General features: G+C 43.0%; 1 protein-coding gene across 3 annotated transcripts in view; it reads right to left on the bottom strand.

Annotated features, from left to right (window-relative positions):
* The window catches only part of ACSL1 (acyl-CoA synthetase long chain family member 1), a 58149-nt gene extending 42397 nt beyond the window's left edge, over positions 1 to 15752 (bottom strand). Inside the window, exons 1-3 of one of the 3 annotated variants that reach the window (XM_030563245.1) lie at positions 15621 to 15752; positions 13709 to 13784; positions 1954 to 2182 (exon numbers count right to left, since the gene is read on the bottom strand). In XM_030563245.1, coding sequence (XP_030419105.1) covers positions 1954 to 2148 — 195 coding nt within the window. In that variant the 5' untranslated portion in view covers positions 2149 to 2182; positions 13709 to 13784; positions 15621 to 15752. Of the gene's footprint in view, positions 1 to 1953; positions 2183 to 13708; positions 13785 to 14746; positions 15222 to 15620 lie in introns of those variants that run through there. The other 2 variants (XM_030563244.1, XM_030563243.1) reach the window with 2 other exon arrangements.
* Positions 15753 to 18541: the final 2789 nt, after the last annotated feature.

Genomic DNA, 18541 nt, shown 5'->3' with positions numbered 1-18541 from the left:
AAACTTGGAGGTATGCAAGACAAATCAGACTCCTGAAAGGGGTACAGCAGTCTAGAAAGGTTGCAAGCCACTGCTCTACACCACTTCTTCCAGCTCCAGCTTTTAGAGCTCAGTCATGACAGCCACCATTAACTAGTGTTGAAAGCCATCTGAAAGCAACTGGTGGGATTTTGCTACTTGTGACAAATATTGTTTAACCACTAAGTTAAATTGTGAAGTTACTTCACTGACAAAGTACATTAATACTTCTACTTTGACTACTACTCCCGGTGTAGGAGTACCTACTACAAGTTTCATACCAGTGCAATGGGTTCATTAGAGATACCTACCAGTAGAAAATGGTTCTTGTTTTTAATTTATGCTCTTGAAGCTTCTCTAGAAGATAAAGACTTGTTTTCTTACTTTTACTGGGCCATTGTAGTTCCTTTTGAATGGAGAAGCCAGCCAACAAAATCCAGAGGATTTTTTTAAACACACCCAGAAATATTGCAGACAAGATTTCCATCTTTTGGGCTGACTGTATAGCTGAGGTTGGCTCTTACAACTTTTACAGCAAGTAAATTCTTGTTTTAGTAACTTTACACATTAGTTTGTGTTAATTTAGTTACTGGTTCTGCTCTTACTTCAGTTTTATGAAGCTTAAGTTAAAGATAATTGTATTAACAGGATTCCATGTTAGTATTCATAGGTCAACTTCATCTAGTACACAATGACTAGTTATGTATGGACAGACAAGTAAAGTTAGAATAGGAGACTTAGCATTTGCTGTTAATTTATTTTGAGTGTTTTTACAGTTCAACAATAATTGACTGTCTCTTGGCTATAAAGGGAAGTTCAGACTCACTGACTGTTCACTATTCTGGTAGTTGAATCCTGGGTTTTTCCTGTAAGAGACAAGGAAGGAGGAACCACCACCAGTGAATCCCTACAGAAGATCCTGGGACTGAAGACTATAACTAAGATTGGGGAGGGGACACTGGAAATATCCTTCCTGAATGCTAATTGCCACCTCTCTCCTAAAGTCTTCTTAGCTCAGCTATAGAAAGCCCTGTTATAGCCACTGCTTAAAACAATTCTATCCACATACTCAGTCGATGCATATCAAATGCTGAAGTTTAACTAATTAACCCAGTCTGATATTTTTGTCCACACCTGAACTGTGGACGAGAATCTTTATCCATTACTAAGAAAGTGATACTGAGCTAGGACAGTTGCTAGTACTCCTGCCCCTTGCCAACAGCATGCATTATCTAGCACCACAGAACAAAATCCAGGAAAATGTTTTAACAGGTTGCTGACTTGTGCACACATGAAAGGTACATCTGACAGTTAATTCAGACCTTTAAGGGCACAATATCAGATAGTCTTGCCAAGAAGCCCAGAACACATCTTTTATACTGATCAACTTAAGAAAAAAAAAGAGAGATAGTTTTAACACTTAGAAAATGTAAAATGACTAGTCTGCCATTTGCTGAAAGCCAGTAAAAAGCTAATTGCAACAGCAGGAATAGTCAAGTGTTTGATCTATATACTTATGTAGTATTAACCTGGACAAGAGACCTATGGCAACTGAATCCTACTGACCAAGAACACTAGTTTAGATGGATATCAGCTTAACCAGGTGATTAAGGAAGAAAAGTGGTTTCATGTTTATCTGTTCTGTGACAGAGCTTTTGTGCTAATCATTAAACCAAAATATTAGGGAAATAATTTAGAATGAAGCCTAATATCAATTAACATCGAGGAACTCCAGATATTCTACCAAGAGAGGAAAGAATTCAGAAGCCTAAATAAATTGTTTTGTGTAAAAAAGTTTTTCCTTCTACCCCATGCAGGAAGAGAGCACATTCCAGGTAGATACTCCACACAGAGGTTAGTCATCCTTCCCACTGTAAGTACCCCCAGGTTTTAAAGCTGCCCGCTACAGGCATGGCTAGACAGAGAAACACTTACCTCTACTTCCACAGACTGCATGGCTAGGTCGCATGGTGGTTTCAGAGCTCTGGGTCTTGTTGCATACCAGTATGTTGTAAGAGCTGCAAATGCACCAAACCCCATCAATGTGTTTGTTGGAAGACTGCGTATATACTGTCTGAAATCATCAAGTTCTGGCATTCGCAGATGTCTAAACAATTCATGTGCTTGCATCGCGGTTGGTTGCAGTTGTTCCTTATGCTGACGGCTGTTGACATGAGAAATACTTTTACATAATATGATAATCCCTTTCTACTTGCCCCTTCCCAACAGGAAGGGATATACACTGTCTTAAAATTTCAGTTACTGAACAATACCTTTCTCAGCACTAAATCAGTAATTTCAGGTAAGCAACTATTAGTCAATCCAATAACAGTTCTGGACAATAAGAGAACCAGTTTATTAAATAAAAGTGGATGGATCAGAGCTTTAAAATATCCTAATTCTAAGCCAATTGTTGGCATGTGCTGCTTTTTAACCAAACTGCTACTTTACCTCTCAAAAGGAGAGTTGTTTATAGTAAACTGTGCCTTAGGCATGTATGAAATAATTAACTATTTTGTAGATATGCTGTAAGACTGCTTCAGCAACATTAGGAATCTAACCTGGGGATTATGTCAAGAAGCTAGGGGTGGCAGCATTCACTTTGTTTTTTGCCTGCATTTGAACATTATGCCTTAGAATGCCAGAATGTTAGTGGCAAAGCACCATAATGCCATGGTAGCACAGCAACAGGAGAATTTTCCACCTTTCAAGTCCAGCAAAATAAGCCTTTATGCTGAACTTTCCATAGCTAATTGAAGTTAGTTGTCGTCACAACTGAGCTATGAAGAGCCACCAGATATGTTAGAGGCATCTCATTTCCCATCATGAGATCAGTGTATCTTTGTTCACACAGCAGGACAAAATGACATTTCAAGGTTTTATGTAGTAGTGCGAGGCAATATAAATAAGTATAGGAAGTGAATTTTATCTGCTGCTTATGTACAGGAGAAAGCACTGGAGAGCCTTCTCTGTGTGTCTCTGCCTTCAAATACTAACTGACAACATACTGCAGCAAGAACAGACTGGGGGGGGGTACAGGAGGGAGGGCAGGGGAAGTGTTGCTGTCAGCTCAGCTGGTGCTTTCCTCTCAGCCAAGGTCTCTCAGGCCATTAGTCACATGCTGAGCCCTAGAGCTCTGGCCCACTAGGCTAAAGGTAACTAGCAGACAAGCCATTCAGGGGAGGCAGGGCAGGCCAATGGCAGGAGAGTCTGGAATCACACCACTGCACAAAAGGGCAACAAGCAAGAACACAATGTTTGTCTGAGAAACTTGCAACTGGCAGTGACATTCATAAATGCCTGTTGCCAGCTCATGCCTCCTACCACAAGAAGTCACAATAGACTTTTAGAGAAAAATGCAGTGGATATTTTGATGTTGTGGAGCAAATACTGTTTTCGAAAGCTGGTAGTTATTTACCCAGATGCTTAAAGCTGTTAAACTTTATTGCATATTGTGAAGTGAATCAAAGCACAACTAAAGAATATTTATGCCAAGTGTGTTTACATACTATGTTGTAAAAAGACTGAACACCAAATAAAGTAGGTGTTTACTTATGTAAAAATAGACATGAAAACTACACTTAAATTAGGATGCTAGTCAGTTGTATGCTAGCAAGATGTGGTTCCCTTTAAAATTAAGATGTTACTGCTACACAATGGTCCCAGTTTACAGTCTGTTGAAATCTGCAATGAGTTACTCAACTAGGCAACAGGAGAGCAGTCTAGCTCACAAGATGTCTACACAAGTGTTTGGAGAAGAATTAGGTTGCCAGAGATTGCAAAAAAGTCATAGTTCAGGGTTTCACAATACCAATAGGAGAGCCAAGAGGGATGGTCTTGCAATTAGGGCACTGGACTAGGTCTCAGTTCAATTCCTGGCTCTGGAAGGACTGACTTATGGGAAGTCACTTGGCTTGTTTCCTCACCTATGATGTGAGAACACATGCTGCCTTTTCACATTATTTTGTTTTTTAGGCCATAAATGCAGGGCATGGGATTGTCTTACTAATAGGGCCTTTATCTCAGTTATGGCCTCTAGGTGCTATTTAGTGCAAGATCCTTAACCTGTATTCTTGAGGGAATTCCTCGATATATGCAATTTACCCCATCAGTGAAATGAATGATTAAGTCAGAATAGTTGATGAAGCACTACGATTGCTTTAAGCTATACTCTGCAGAACTGGAGAGCAGTTTATTTTGTGCAGCATTAAAAGCTTATTGATGTTAGCTATGGCATATATTTTAGATCAAGAGGAGGTCAGAATTAACAGCTGAGAACACAGTAGTGAAAGTTTGGTAAACAAAGTCCTCAATTTAAAAAGCTGAATTTACATAGCAAGCTCCGCTACAGAATGTGCCTTATTGCTAGTTTTTCTAGCTTCGTAGCACTGTCCTCCTACAGAGCATTAGTCTTTCCTTCTACATAGGTGCCACACTTGAAGAGTTAAACAATTTAAAATGTAGTAATTAGCATTTTGCCTATTTGACAGGGGGCAATTTGAGCAGCTTTTGGTCTTTAAATAGCCATGAAGTCCTACATGTACCCTTAACATAGATAAGTTTTTGCTTAGATTCTGGGTCTTCAAGGATAGTGTAATTGTTGAAGAATTTCCCATCTGTAATGAACTCCTAGAGATATAACTAAATGTATTACTAAGCGATCTAGTGTAAATATTTATAGCCCATTTATGTACAGGACTTATAGTATAGTCAAGGAGTTAAAACAGAATTAGAGGCAAGAAAGCCCAAGTTTTATTTTTAACTGATGTTTGTTTGCAATGTGACCTACCATAAGATTATAAATTGAATAAATGTAAGCAAAGGCTGTAAAATGGCTTTGAAGGAGTCCATAATAATATGATTGCTTTGCATACCAGTAAAGTTATTCTTACTATGCTTTGGTGGCCTTGTTTTCACTAAAAAAATATTGTAGTTCTCACACAAGAGGTCACTCAACTACTTTGTTTTAACTCAGGAACTAGCTAGAGGTAAAATCCCACTGAATGCTTTTTGTAATGTAGGTAAGGCCACAGATGCGTAAGAAGAACAGATTGTGAATTATACATTGGTCATATACCAAAAACTAAGTGAAACAGGAGGATGCAGTATCTCCCACCTACTTCACTCGGACAATGCCCAGCAGCATTTTGATTGTCTTGTCTTCACTGCATAGGTAAATTAAGGGTGTGCACACACACACACCTCAGAGCCTGGGTCAACTGACTCAGCCTGAGCACTGAAACTCAGCAAGCAGGTGTGGGGGACGCCTCAGAGCCCAGGCTCCACCCAAGGGGGAACATCTACACTTCTATTTTTAGCCCCATAATGCAAGGCCTATGAGCCCAACTTAGTTGGCTTGGACACTGAAACTTGCTGCTGAAAGGTCTCCCTACCTGCTCCCCCTGCCCCCTCCCCCAGTGTAGACATATCCTTTAGCTCCTGGCCCTTTTCTTCAAGGCCCAATGTCAGCCAAACATAGGCTCATCCGAGATGAGCACGTCAGCATCTGCACAAGATGCAGGTCTCCCCCTTTTATTGTAACACCTTCCATACAATCCACTCATGTCTGGACCCCACACCCACCCCTAACAGGGCAGGTCTGATCCTCATCTCCAGATCCCTCAAGAACTCTACTCAATTTTTTTCCAGCCCTTAAACAGGCAAGACAAAAGCTGGCTGATCACTTGCTTTTGTTGCACACCAGCCTCAATCCTTCATCTGTTTGCTTAGAGGTGAGAGCGCCTATCTATTGGTCACTGGCAGGTCTAGCACACAGCTATCAAGGTTAAATAGTGCTGGAAAGTCAGCAAGACCAGGTGACTCACTTAGTACTGCTCTTTTAGCAAGCTGGAGAAGTATGTTTGCTTGTTATTCTGATACTATCTGAATTGTGGAGAATGTAACTTGACATGCAGGACACCCATCAGACATGACAGGAGTAGCAGGCAGCACCATTCCTTGTAGAATGGAAGGCATAGCAGTATACCCTAAAGCAGTGGTTCTCAACCAGAGTCCAGGGCCCTGTAGGGGGCCTCAAGCAGGTTTCAGGGGGGCCTCCAAGCAGGGCCAGCATTAGACTCACTGGGGCAGAAAGCCAAAGCACCACCACATGGGGCTGAAGCCCAGGTGCCTGAGCCTCGCCACCTGGGGCTAAAGCTGAAGCCTGTAGCAATATAGCTTGTGGGGGCCTCCTGCGGCATGGGGCTCCAGGTAATTGCCCTGCTTGATACCCCTCAACTCCGGCCCTAGCTTTTCTATGCAGAAAATCAGTTATTGTGGCACAGGTGGGCCACGGAGTTTAATAGCGTGTTGTGGGGACATCAGAAAGAAAAAGATTAAGGAAGCAGACTCTCACTCCCTGGAGCATAAGAGCTTGTGATGCTCAAACTGATGAGCATATAGAGATGCACCTGGAGACAGATTATATATGAAAACTTTAAACTCTTGCATAAAGTAGCTAGTATTAAGAATTTTTTTACTGTCCCTGACCAAGATTAGCAGCTAGTTTTGCAGTGGGTTTTTTGGCAGAAAGAAAAGAGGTTAGGTCTTTTCTCATGTTACTTTTTAAAGAGACTCTGACCAAGTGGGTATTCACCCATGAAAGCTCATGCTCCAAAACATCTGTTAGTCTATAAGGTGCCATAGGACTCTGTTCCTTTTACAGATCCAGACTAACACAGCTACCCCTCTGATATCAGTAATATACCTAACTTTAGACAAACAGCATCAATTTCCAAATAATGACACGCAGAGTTGACTTTCCATTTGGGAAAATGTCCTTCTGAGCTCTTCATATCAGTTCTGTTAAAATCTTGTGTCACCCAGGCAAAGCTCCCTTCTGACACAAAAGTAACAAGCAGAGCATCCAAGACTGATCTTTACAGCAAAGACAGTATCATTTGAGACAGTAAGCCAAACTGCCAAGATACTGCTATTCATTGCTCCTCCCACTCATGGTGGACAATCATCTATTTACATAGGGCTAAAAGCTCCCCTATTGTCTATCAGTAACTAGACATCATTCAAGTGCAACAGAAGAAAACAGGAGAGTAGCAGTCAGCTTCTCTATTGCAGAGAGAAAACACAAGAACCAATAGTTTCTCTCCACCCAAAGGCCACGGCTACATTATGAGAGCTTACAGCAGCACAACTGCACCACTGTAGTGCAGACACTCAGCTGATGGAAGAGAGCTCTCCTGTTGGCTGTCTTACTCCAGCTCCCACTAGCAGAGGCAGCTGTCGGTGAGAGAAGCTCTCCCACTGACATAGCGATATAGACACTGGCACTTAGGTCAGTGTAACTTATGTCATTTGGGTGAGGGAGGTGGCGTATTCCACCCGAGCAACATAACTTACACCAATGTAAGGTGCTGTGTGTACACAGCCAAACATTTAGATTTAACAAGACAGCTAACAAAGGGGTTGTGATAGTCTTGCACTAAAGAAAGTTTCAGTGACTAGTACTATGGAAACTTGCTCTAGTTTGATTGCCATTGCTGCCTCCTACAAAATGAGCGACTTATGCCAAGATTTCCCCCTCTCTCATCATTTGGAAAGTGGCCGAGCCCTCTAAAAGTTACAAGACTATGCTCATGTCTGAGTGGGCCATTCCTATTACATTAAGTGTACTGCAAGGCACCTGGATTGCCATCAATTCATTAGAATTCCAGCCCCCCCACCCTTTACTGCTGCACATAGTTACCAGGGGATCTTCTTGTAGCACCAAAGTCTAAAAGCCTAAACAGGGAAGAAGAGACCCAGTCTAGAACCTCATTCCAACCACGTATGAAACCACAGCACAGGAGAGGGTGCTGCTGCAGAAACTGATACCCACTTGAGAGATGGTACTTCTAATATGAAGCAGAAGGATGTAAATTTAGTCTAGGTAATTCATCTAGCACTTATGAAAGCAAGTTTTCCTGAACTTCTCCTCCCACCCAGGCGAGGTCTGTTCTACACAGAGGAGTTACCAGCTAACAAGTCAGGTGTGTGAAAAATCCACACTATCTGACATAGCGATACCAACCTAGCCCCAAGTGTAGATGCACCTATGCCAATGGAAGAGTGCATCCATCCACATAGTTACTACTGTTTGGGAAGGCAGTGTTCCTACACTAACAGGAAAACCCCTTCCATTGCTGTAGGCTGCTTCTATTCTACAGGATGCTGCCAGTCATAGCTCCAGCAACAAAGCTATGCCAGTATAGTCTTCATAGTTTAGACATACCCTAGTAAAGGCTGATCAACTTACATTGGTAGCCTGTGGCCTCGAAGGGTTTAAACAAAAAACAGCAACAAGAGCTAAAGGAAGCCCAGCCGCCCTCACACAAGCAACAGGGAAAGCAGAAGGCATAGAAGCTGCTGTATTGCTCCATGCCACTTGAGCTAGTGCAGCAGTTTTCAGTCTGTGGACCAAAAGGTGAGAGGCAGAGACACAAAGAGCTTGCAGTTCCAGGGCATAGAAAATAAAGTTTCAGATCCCAGAAAAAGGCATTCTGTTTTTCTGATCAATCCAAAGTATGTGAGTACCCCCACCTACAGGTCAAGACCCAGAAGTGTTATAGTTATCACAGAAGCCCATAGTTTAGCACACTGTGTCAAATGCAGTGCCAAACAGGTTAGTTGAATTCTGTTCATTCAGTTTTCAGTCTAAGAATGCTATGATCAGGGTCCACAGGTTGAATTTCCAAAATGGTCTGACACCTCCATTTGACAATGTTTAGGGGTCTGCAAATGAAAAAAAAGGGTTGAAACCCACTGTGCTAGTGTAAACCTCCCAAACTAGTTATACCAGTTCTACAGCCAGATTCTTCTAGTGATCTAAGGTTGCTACACTGTGCCTGAAAAATCTGGTCCATCAGTCTCCTATGGCCTTCTGAGGCCTTGTTTACACTAAATGGAAAAGTCAGTCTAAGCTATGCAATTTGAGTTGTGAATAGTGTAACTCAGACTGATGTAGCTTAGATCTACTTACCACAGGGTCCACACTGCATGATGTCAAAGGGAAACTCTCCCATAGACACCCCCTTACTCTTCTCAACTCTCGTACAGATATCGATGGGACAGTGATCGGCAGACAATTTAGTGGGTCTTCACTAGACCCACTAAATTGAACACTGATGCATTGATCGCCAGTGTCAATCCTCTGGAAAGTGTAGACAAGCTCTGAGTGTTCCTAATAGGCCATGGCTACACTGGTACTTTACAGCGCTGTAACTTTCGCGTTCAGGGGTGTGAAAAAAACACCCCCCTGAGCGCTGCAAGATACAGCGCTGTAAAGCCTCAGTGTAATCAGTGCTGCTTCCCTGGGAGCGCAGCTCCCAGCGCTACAAGCTACACCCATAAGGTGTAGCTGGCGCTCTGACTACACTCACACTTCAAAGCACTGCCGCAGCAGCGCTCTGAAATTTCAAGTGTAGCCATACCCTGCCCTTGCACCAGAGTCAATATGATCTAGCACTTAAGATAATTTTCTCTTTCTACCCTGCAAACTGCAAGTACATTGAGCATTTCTCAGCAGTCTTTATACAGCAGCACATCAGGGAAGTACATAGGCGGGCACTCAATTCTGCCCTCAAATGTATGGCTAACTCCTTTTGAAGTTCATGGGAACAGCAGTGTATTATATAGTCAGAATAGTGTCCAAAGGTAACTTGAGGGCATGCTGAATTGAACATTAAGTTCTCAAGTCTGACAGTATAGTACTACATGACAAGACTCTGCCCAATCATCTTTTAAGAGTTAGATTATTGTAGGTGAAGCTGGTAGCACCACATATTAAGAATGTGTAACTTATTATAACCAGCTTCTTTAATATTTAGACTGAGACTGATCTACTTCTGGACATATTGGACCACTCAATTGTTCTCACCTCCATAATTAGGAAGCTAATTGTGAGTGCTTGTGCTGTCTCAGAAGTGAGGTTTAAGCCTATCATTCAAATTAGAATGAGCACATCTACAACTTTCTACTGAAGTGTGCAGCAACACCCCAGCCTCTGTTTGCAGTAGGTTCAGTCACAAAAAGCACCGAAGATGGGCATCATTCTGCAGAAACTTATTGCTGGTCACACAGAAGCACTTTTCTGGTGTTACCAGCAGCATAACTGACAAAATCATGTTATTTTACTCATTCTGATAGTTCCAGGAAAATACTGCTCCGAATGCATGTAAAGTCATCATATACCTTCTGAATGATGACAGACAACAAAAGAATTCGCTTCTCATGTACACTTCGTCATCTGCAATCTCAGAAAGTTTAAGAGTCAGGCAAGTTCAATTCAGATCATGTCACATGTCACTATCCTTAGAATAAAGTAAAAATGCAACAGATAAATAGATACTGCTAAAAGCATTCAAGACTAGAACAAGGAGCTCAATAAGTCCCTTACTGGAAGTGACTGGGTTCACAACCCTTACTATCACTCCTTGAATAGAATTACAAGAGTCAGGTCTACAAGTTCCCTCTTTATGTAAAAACTCAATAATTCCCTTTTCCCAGGACTACGGGCATGTATTCACCAGCAACGTTAGAGCAGCTTTAACGCAGCTGAGTAGTTGCAGCACCAGCTATAAAAATCCACCTCTACAATGGGAATAGCTCAGTGCTGGTGCACCGTCTACACTGACTTTACAGCGCTCGGCAGGGGGGAGGGTGTTTTTCCCCACACTCAAGTGAAAACATTGCAGCACTGTAAAGTGCCAATGTAGACAAGCCCTAAGACACTATACTGAAGTTCCTTTTAAGCCACCTGCAGCAAGTGTAAAAGTAGTTTGCATTAAGCCAGAAGAAATTCCTTTCCACTAATCTATTGCTACAGCTTAACATGCAGATGCCAAACACTTTTGTGGGAGCTATGTGATTTAAAGAAAAAATACATTAGCCAAGATGCTCAAGGATGCAACCCAATATTTTCTGTGTCCCTAGCCTCTGACTGTCAGAAGCTGTGAAGAAGAGAGGATGATCACTCAGTAACTGCTCATTCTGTTCATTTCCTCCAAAGTACCTGGCACTGGTCACTGTCAGAAGACAGGATACTGGGCTAGATGGACCATTGGTCTGATCCCTCATAGCCATTCTTGTGTTACAGGTTCTGGACGCAAGGATTGTAGCTCATGCAGAAAGATCCTAAATGCCTTGTCCTGCAAGCTCTTCTCTCTCCTCCACAGGACTGCATGAAAGTGTTTGCAGAACAGGGCCTTAAGCAATCAGAAGAAGTGATTGCTATTGGGAAAAAATCAGTCACCAAAAGTGTCTTGGCTCCAAGTATAATTTTTTGCTTTCTGGTAAGGAAGCTATTTTCAGCCAGTGATAGACAAGCTTCTAGTACAGGTGGCTTATGAGGAGAAAAAAACCAATCTAGGAGGCTTTTAATTAAAGTTTTTTTGGTTTTGTTTTTTTAAATGGACCATAGCTTGTCATCTGAAGACAAAATGACACCCATCATTTAATGTAGCAACTAACAGTATAGTATTTAGTGTTATAAAGTATCCCAATTTTGACAGGTTAGGCTGGGTTGGAAAACTGCAAGCCCCTTCCCCTCCATGCCTCAAAGGAGGGGTCTAAAGAAGTGATCAAGGCAGCGCAGCAGGGCATAAGTTTCTCCCCCACAGAATGGACCATGTGGTAAGGAAATTCTCATGGAACCCCTCTCCCATTTGTAACTGGGCATACCACTTCTCCCATTTGAGACTGCATAACATGCTTGTGGGAGCTATAGCAATCAGTTACAATATTTTCTTGGTATGTTGAATGTATTTGTTTTGACTACATTTTAGAAAACAGAACATGGAAGCCAGACAGAGATCCCATGGACCTAGATTCTCAAGCAATATAACTTCATTGGCCAGAATGCTTGCTTATAGGACACAGGTAGAGAAAATAAAGTTTAAGAAACAGACTAGCAAAGAGTTAGTAGAGCCATCCACATGCTTGAATGTACTTATGAGCAGGGACAGAAAAATCCATTAAGTGCTAGCACCAATTTTAGCCCAATACTATCAATCTACTATCCATGGTAATCTCATTAAGGTATTCACTGATTGTTAGTCATTAACACTCCAATTAGTTTATAATATAAAACATCAATTCCCACACAACTCCCCTCCAAAGCAAAACAAAACCCACAGGGCAAAGCTTGAAGTTTTCCAGTGCTGGAAGTAGTTTACAAAGGAGTCCTTCTCCCCCTCCCCCCAAGTGAAATTTTTCAATTTAGTAATTCATACCTTGTGATGCAACCAGATAGGAAGACTTGTAAGCTTATTCAAAAGCAGGAAAATTTGCTTAAGGTAACTAGAAAGTCATCTCACTCCTTCCCTTTTGAAGGACTAGTTTTGTTTTGCAGTAATATCAACCTTGCTTCCAGGACAGAGACAAAACCCAGCAATTTTGCTTTATGAAATTTATGATCCAGAGCCAACCTAACATTTGTTGGTTTATAGTTGCAAAATAAGTTCCAAATGCACATTTTTAGATTTAGTTTATTCACTGCACTTGTCAAGGAAGACTCATTCAGGTTGTTTGCTCATACTCTTGACTGTGTACCTTTTAAAAAAATATGGAGCTATACCTATCACATAGAACTATAAGGGACCTTGAAGGGTCATCAAGTCCAACCCTCTGCCTTTACAGCAGGATCAAGTATAGTTCCTGACAGATTTTTTTTTTGCCCCAGATCCCTAAATGGCCCCCTACTGTTACTAATTAAATAGTAAGCTTTATTTTTCCCCATCCAGACAGAGTCTGAACATTTCCTTAATTGAGAATAAGGATGTGCTGCTTTTCAGAGAGTGAGAAGTCATGACAACTCTGGCAGCTGACACTTGCAAGGCCAACAGCACAGCTCTAGACAGAGACATTATATGCTTAATTTGGACAACCTGTACTATTATTGTTTGCAAGGAGAGGTTTTTAAGTGTGCCTGTGTACTTGATGCACTCCTGTGGAACCTTAAACATATCAGGGTCCAAAGTTTCTTGCAAGCCACTTCAGGAGATGCCCCCAGCCAGATTACAAATATATTAACATTAGTTAACTGGTTAAGAACAGGTTTAGAGACTGCTTTGCCTGAACTGTGGAAGCCAGAGAAAAACTTGCTAAAGCCATTTTAGAACAGTTTTCCAAACTAGGTATAGAAAAGTAGATAGGAAAAGTACATGTCTAAAGTAACTGCCTTATCAAGCCCTATCATGGGAGCCAACTACTGCATCTTGGACTCTACCCTGCACCAGACGCTTATGTTGCAGAAACCCCTTTGGGCCCAATTCTCCAAATGTGTGATCGCCCTTAGGTTCTCCTTTGAAATTCAGTACATATAGCTTTGAGAGCTGTGATTACACATTCTTGTTGAACACTGACATTTGAAGACATTTTGTTTGTCCTTAAAAGTCATAGTCCTACAAGAAGTTATTCTACATTAACCAAACTTAGTAGCCCTTAAGAATTAATAAACCATAATGAGAGATTTCTGAAAAGCATAGAACGTTTAAACATTAGTGGCTTCAACTTAATATGAAGCCTTTAAAAAGCTAATTTTACTTATTCTGTATTAAAAGACTGTACCTTTGACGGTTTATAATGAATATTGTACAAGTTCATACATCACACATATGGGACACTGGTTCAAGTGTTAAATTCTTAGCTGTATTACTAGTACATTTATTAAAATCATTTTAAAAAGGCATCTAGTTACATTTAAGAAAGTAAATAGCATGATAAAAGTATCAGTTGTTTAGCTTGCACACAGAGGTCCTGAGAGTTACATCAACCTAAAAAGGAAACAGAGTCCTGATATTAGAGTGGTCAGTTTCACTTTCTGGCTCCAATACATTACAACACTCCCTCAATCTATGTGTGGTCCACAATGTGTTACCTGGGCCACAGGATGAAGGAACCCTCCCGCCCCCCCACACACACACTTATATCCAGTGCCTCCTACCCAGAGACCCCTCCACAAAGTGAGGGCAGGAGTGGAGCCCTGGGTGGCAGGCCTTGCAGCAGGGACACTGGACCCTTGGTGGGGCTGGCAGCCCCAGACCCCACACTGCAGGGACAGCCCATGACACCAACCCCACCACACCCTGAAGGACCCACCAGGCAGCCCATGGCCTTCAGCACACAGTTGGGCCACAGCTGTGTGCTAATAGGACCACATGTTGAGAACCACTGCATTACAGTAATACCACAACATTTAGACTATAGACCCTTCAGAAAAAGGTGTGTTTAAACAATATTTAACAAAGAAAGACATTAGTTTAAGAGCTTTTTGCTTTAATTATAAAACTTCAAGCCAGTTTGACCTGACAACATCCTTTTGTAGTACAGTTTCTATTCAATCATTGAAAGGAAGGAGAACTAGACCTGCAGAAACAAATGCCACTTACTTAGTTTGGTGAAAAAGAACTTCAGTTTACATGGTTTAGGTCTAATGCTTTCCTTAGCTTTAACACAAGAACAGCCTCAGATTGTATTTGAAACCCTGCATGGGGCCTCTGATCGGGTATCACTGTAGTTGTATACAAGACCCAAAGAAATGAAACTGACCAGCCCAGTTTTTACCTAACTGAAGAGGCACAGATATCTGAGGAGCACACTTCAGTAACATATTAAAAGTAACAATGTTGCAATGCTTAGAGGGTTAATTGTAGTGTTCCTTTAAACACTGGAAAGCTAACTCATACCAGTCTCACATAACAATAACCCCAGTAGTACAATACAGCATAGTACTGACCTGTACAAGTCTACCATTCCTTAGCACTAAGCAGAGGTTGTGGAACTAGATGCAACTTCTGAGATCCCAATTCAGTAGGATCACTAGGTAGTTTTCACTGAAACTCACCACCACACGTGGGCCTGTATCTGCGGCTTCTATTATAGAAGTTCAGCAGTACACCCTCTAGAACAGCATTTCTCAACCTTTTTGATACCAGGGACCAGCTTGCTGCCTTCCTGAACTGTGTCAGGGAGATCCCAGGGACTTACACTGGTCCACTGAGCCGTTGCTGAGAAATACTGCTCTAGAAATGTAGACCCAAGTCCCCTCCCACAAGACTTGTGCTCTTTTGTTCAAGCTAGTGCAGGTTTTGCTTGTGGAGTGCAAGCTCTTGCGGTGCATAGCACAACATGAACTGTCCTGCAGCGAATCCATGAAGCCAAGAGTACAGAACCTGTTTTCACAATCACCACACAGACACACAGGGATGGAGGGTTCTGCCAGCTCATTAGCCTCCCGTACGGGCGCATCCCTAACGCACGGAAATGGAGAGGCAGCTTTCAAGCCATCTGATCAGCCACAGCAGCTTCGGGCTGAGGCCCCCGCCAGCCCCCCAGCTTCCTGGTGTGCCGGACGGCCCGCTCCCCTCCCGGCACGCCGGAGACAGACAGCGTCGCGTCACCGAGAGCGATCGGCCGCAGGGTGCCCCAGAGGCCCCGGGCAGGAGGCTGCACAACCGCAGCACCAAGGGCTCCCTGGCCGGCGCGCTGCGGGAGAGCAGGGGGAGCAGGCATCGCCGCACGGCGCCACCGCAGCCCGGGAGGAGCCCAGAGCGCAGCCCCCGCCCCAAACACCCCCACTGGGAGCAACGCAGCGCCCCCGCCTCACTCACCGCCCGGCCTAGCAGCTACAGCGCTGACGACGAGCCCCCTCCACACTGACAGTGCAACACCGGCGCCCGGCCCGCCCTATTTAAGCCGCCCCCACAAACCGCGGCCGGAGCGGCGTGGTGCGTGTGCGCCGCGCCCGCCCCTCTGCCCCGAGAGCGGGCGGGCGGGCGCTAGGGCTGCGGGGTAGCCAAGCCGCCGCGAGCCAATAGCGAAGCAACGGGGCCTGGGCGAAGGCAAGTAAACAGCGGGGGGGCAGGAAGACCCAGTTCCATCCCGGGCACAGCAGCGTCCTGCACAGAGCGAGCCCCGCTCCCAGTGCTTCCCGGAATTAAGCGCGACCTCAGGCGGCGTTAGAGATGGGCCAAGATCTGTTTGCTCAGGTCTCGAGTTAATGGCAGCGAGAGAGGAAAATGGAAGAGGTATGGGGGAGGGAGAGAGTGCATATGTGCAGCTGAGCTTTGAAAATGCAGGGTGGAGGAGACAGACAAAAAGCTATTCCAGAAACAGGGAATTGCCAAGAAGGCTATTGTTCCAATGGCGGGGAAACGGGGTGAAGAGATCTAAAAAGAACATCCCAGTGTCACTCGTCATCAGTCCAGATACATAACAGTCTTGAGGTTTCTTCTCCTCTGCCCAAGTACACATCATATCCACAAACCCGGGTTCGCAGTTTCACAGCTCCGAACTGGACCATACCTGGGGAGGTCTGTTGCTATGACTCACAGCGCCCTACGTCCCCCAAACAGTGATTCACTTTCCCTCTCACCTCTGTAACTTTATAGACACTTTTAGGTCAGTATAATCTATGTTGCATTAGTGTGGTAAACAGACTAATATTTATATTAGGAAAGGAAGATGTCTGGGAAAATAATACCAAAAATACAGAAGCAGGCCACACTTGAAGGAGCAAAAAGGAATTTTTGTAAATCCAGTCAAATTTGCATAGAAAGAAGAGGAATGTGGTAGTGGCTGTTCAGAAGGTTAAACATGGGATTAAAGACTTAAACCCTAGTGACCAATGTCGGGCATTTTTCTCCATTGTTAGATTTTACAAACAAGCATCAAGTAATCAATAAATAAATTGTTCCCTGGTGATGTGATTGTAAGACTGCTGTAAAAATCCACCATCGTTTCATCCACATCTTTAGTCAGAGTGGTTGGAAAATAAGGGCCTGGTTTTACAAAGTACTCAGAGCGTCCTCTGTGGTAGCTGAGAGAGATCAGCCACACAAGAGACATTTAGCATCTCACAGATAAAGAATTTGAGGTAAAGATTATAAATGAGTTTATCAGACATCTAGATTTGTTTCTGGAGGAGTCCAGAAAGTTGCCATCCATGGTGGATTTTCTTGTATTATCCAGACTTCCTGAGGATAAACATATGCCAGTGGTTACAGGACATTCATAGATTCCAAATTCACTTTCACAACCTGCAAAACTTCATCATTGCACAATAAAGAATCACAATGTGATAACATTTGTATGCAGTTACAGCATTTTAAGCACTGTAATCTGTCATACTGATGCCAAGTCACAATACAAACCTCACAATATCATAAGAGACAAGTTATAGAGAGGAACTGTTAAAGATACTATTTACTATTACTTATACAGCATCAACATACTGATGACATGTAGCTGTTGAACTACACCATTAAATATGGTTGTGATGACCATGCACTTCAGATTAACATGGCAAGGAATCGGTTTGGAGTCTGTCACTATGTAAATAGATCAGCCTAGAGACTTGGATTCATATCTGGTTTAGTTGATGTGGGAGAGATGTAGAGAAGCCCTGCCTAAGCCTTCTAATCCCACTGGTAAGTGAACACTGAAACCCTGTGATTCAGGTGGAAAGCAAACAGATCTATCATTTCCTAATTGAATTCCTTTATCAGGAGATGTAACACATCCCAGTGTAGATTCCCATTCTGGATGATCTAATTTTTGCCTGCTGAGCCAGTCGACTGTAACTTTCATTTTTCGCTTGGATGTGGAGTGAATTTAATTACACATTTTCTGCTGCCCAAGTCATGGTGAGCTTCTCCTTGAAGAACTATAGATATTGTTCCCCTTTGTGTATTCACATATGACCTGACTGAGGATTTGTCTGGCATGATCAGCACACAAGGAGAATCTAGATATGGAAGAAGAGCCTTGAGACCATATTGGATTGCCCTGACCTCTCTCCAGGTTATGCTGTGCTTGTTCACCTTGGATCAAGATCTCTTGGACAGTATTCAGTCCCATATCTCCACGCTTGCATCTGTGGTGATAACTGTCCTCATTGGTTCACCTCTTGGAAAGCCTGACTTGAATCTCCTTGGACTCATCCACCATCTGAATGACTTGAGAATCCTCCTGGAGAAAGACAAGGGGAAGCTCTGTAGCAACCTCATGCAAGCACAGGTTCACACAAGAGGACACTGACCCCAGAATCGACACAAGTGAATAATGGGTACTTCCCTTGAGAGGCAGACTGTTTGAATAAGATTCCTCAGCTTCTCCTGGTTTTCCTGCAAAAAAAAAACCTTTGTAGAGGACAGTGCCCATCTCCACTCTGAGATGGGGAATCTGCTGAAATGGTGTTAACTGACTTAGTCACAAAACCATAGCTTGGCAGCATCCTTATCACCTGAGTGGTACCATCTATGATTTTGACCCTGGATGAGGCTTGATAAGGAGATTACACAGGAAATGGTAGATGTGGACCCTTCCTGTCTGAAAGCAGCTATTAGTAATATCAGTACTTGTGGTGCGGTTGCTAAACCAAAGGGAAAGGACCTGCACTGGTAGTGTTGTGTTTCAAGAACAAAGCACAGGAAGCATTTGTGAGACTGTCAAATTAGGATCTGGAAAGAGGCATCCTTCAAATCTGCTGATGTCATACAGTCCCTTTTGATGATGGCAGCTAGTGAAGATG

Source organism: Gopherus evgoodei, chromosome 5, assembly GCF_007399415.2.
Source record: "Gopherus evgoodei ecotype Sinaloan lineage chromosome 5, rGopEvg1_v1.p, whole genome shotgun sequence".
Classification (NCBI taxonomy): domain Eukaryota; kingdom Metazoa; phylum Chordata; order Testudines; family Testudinidae; genus Gopherus; species Gopherus evgoodei.
This window is presented reverse-complemented; position numbering and strand designations above follow the sequence as displayed.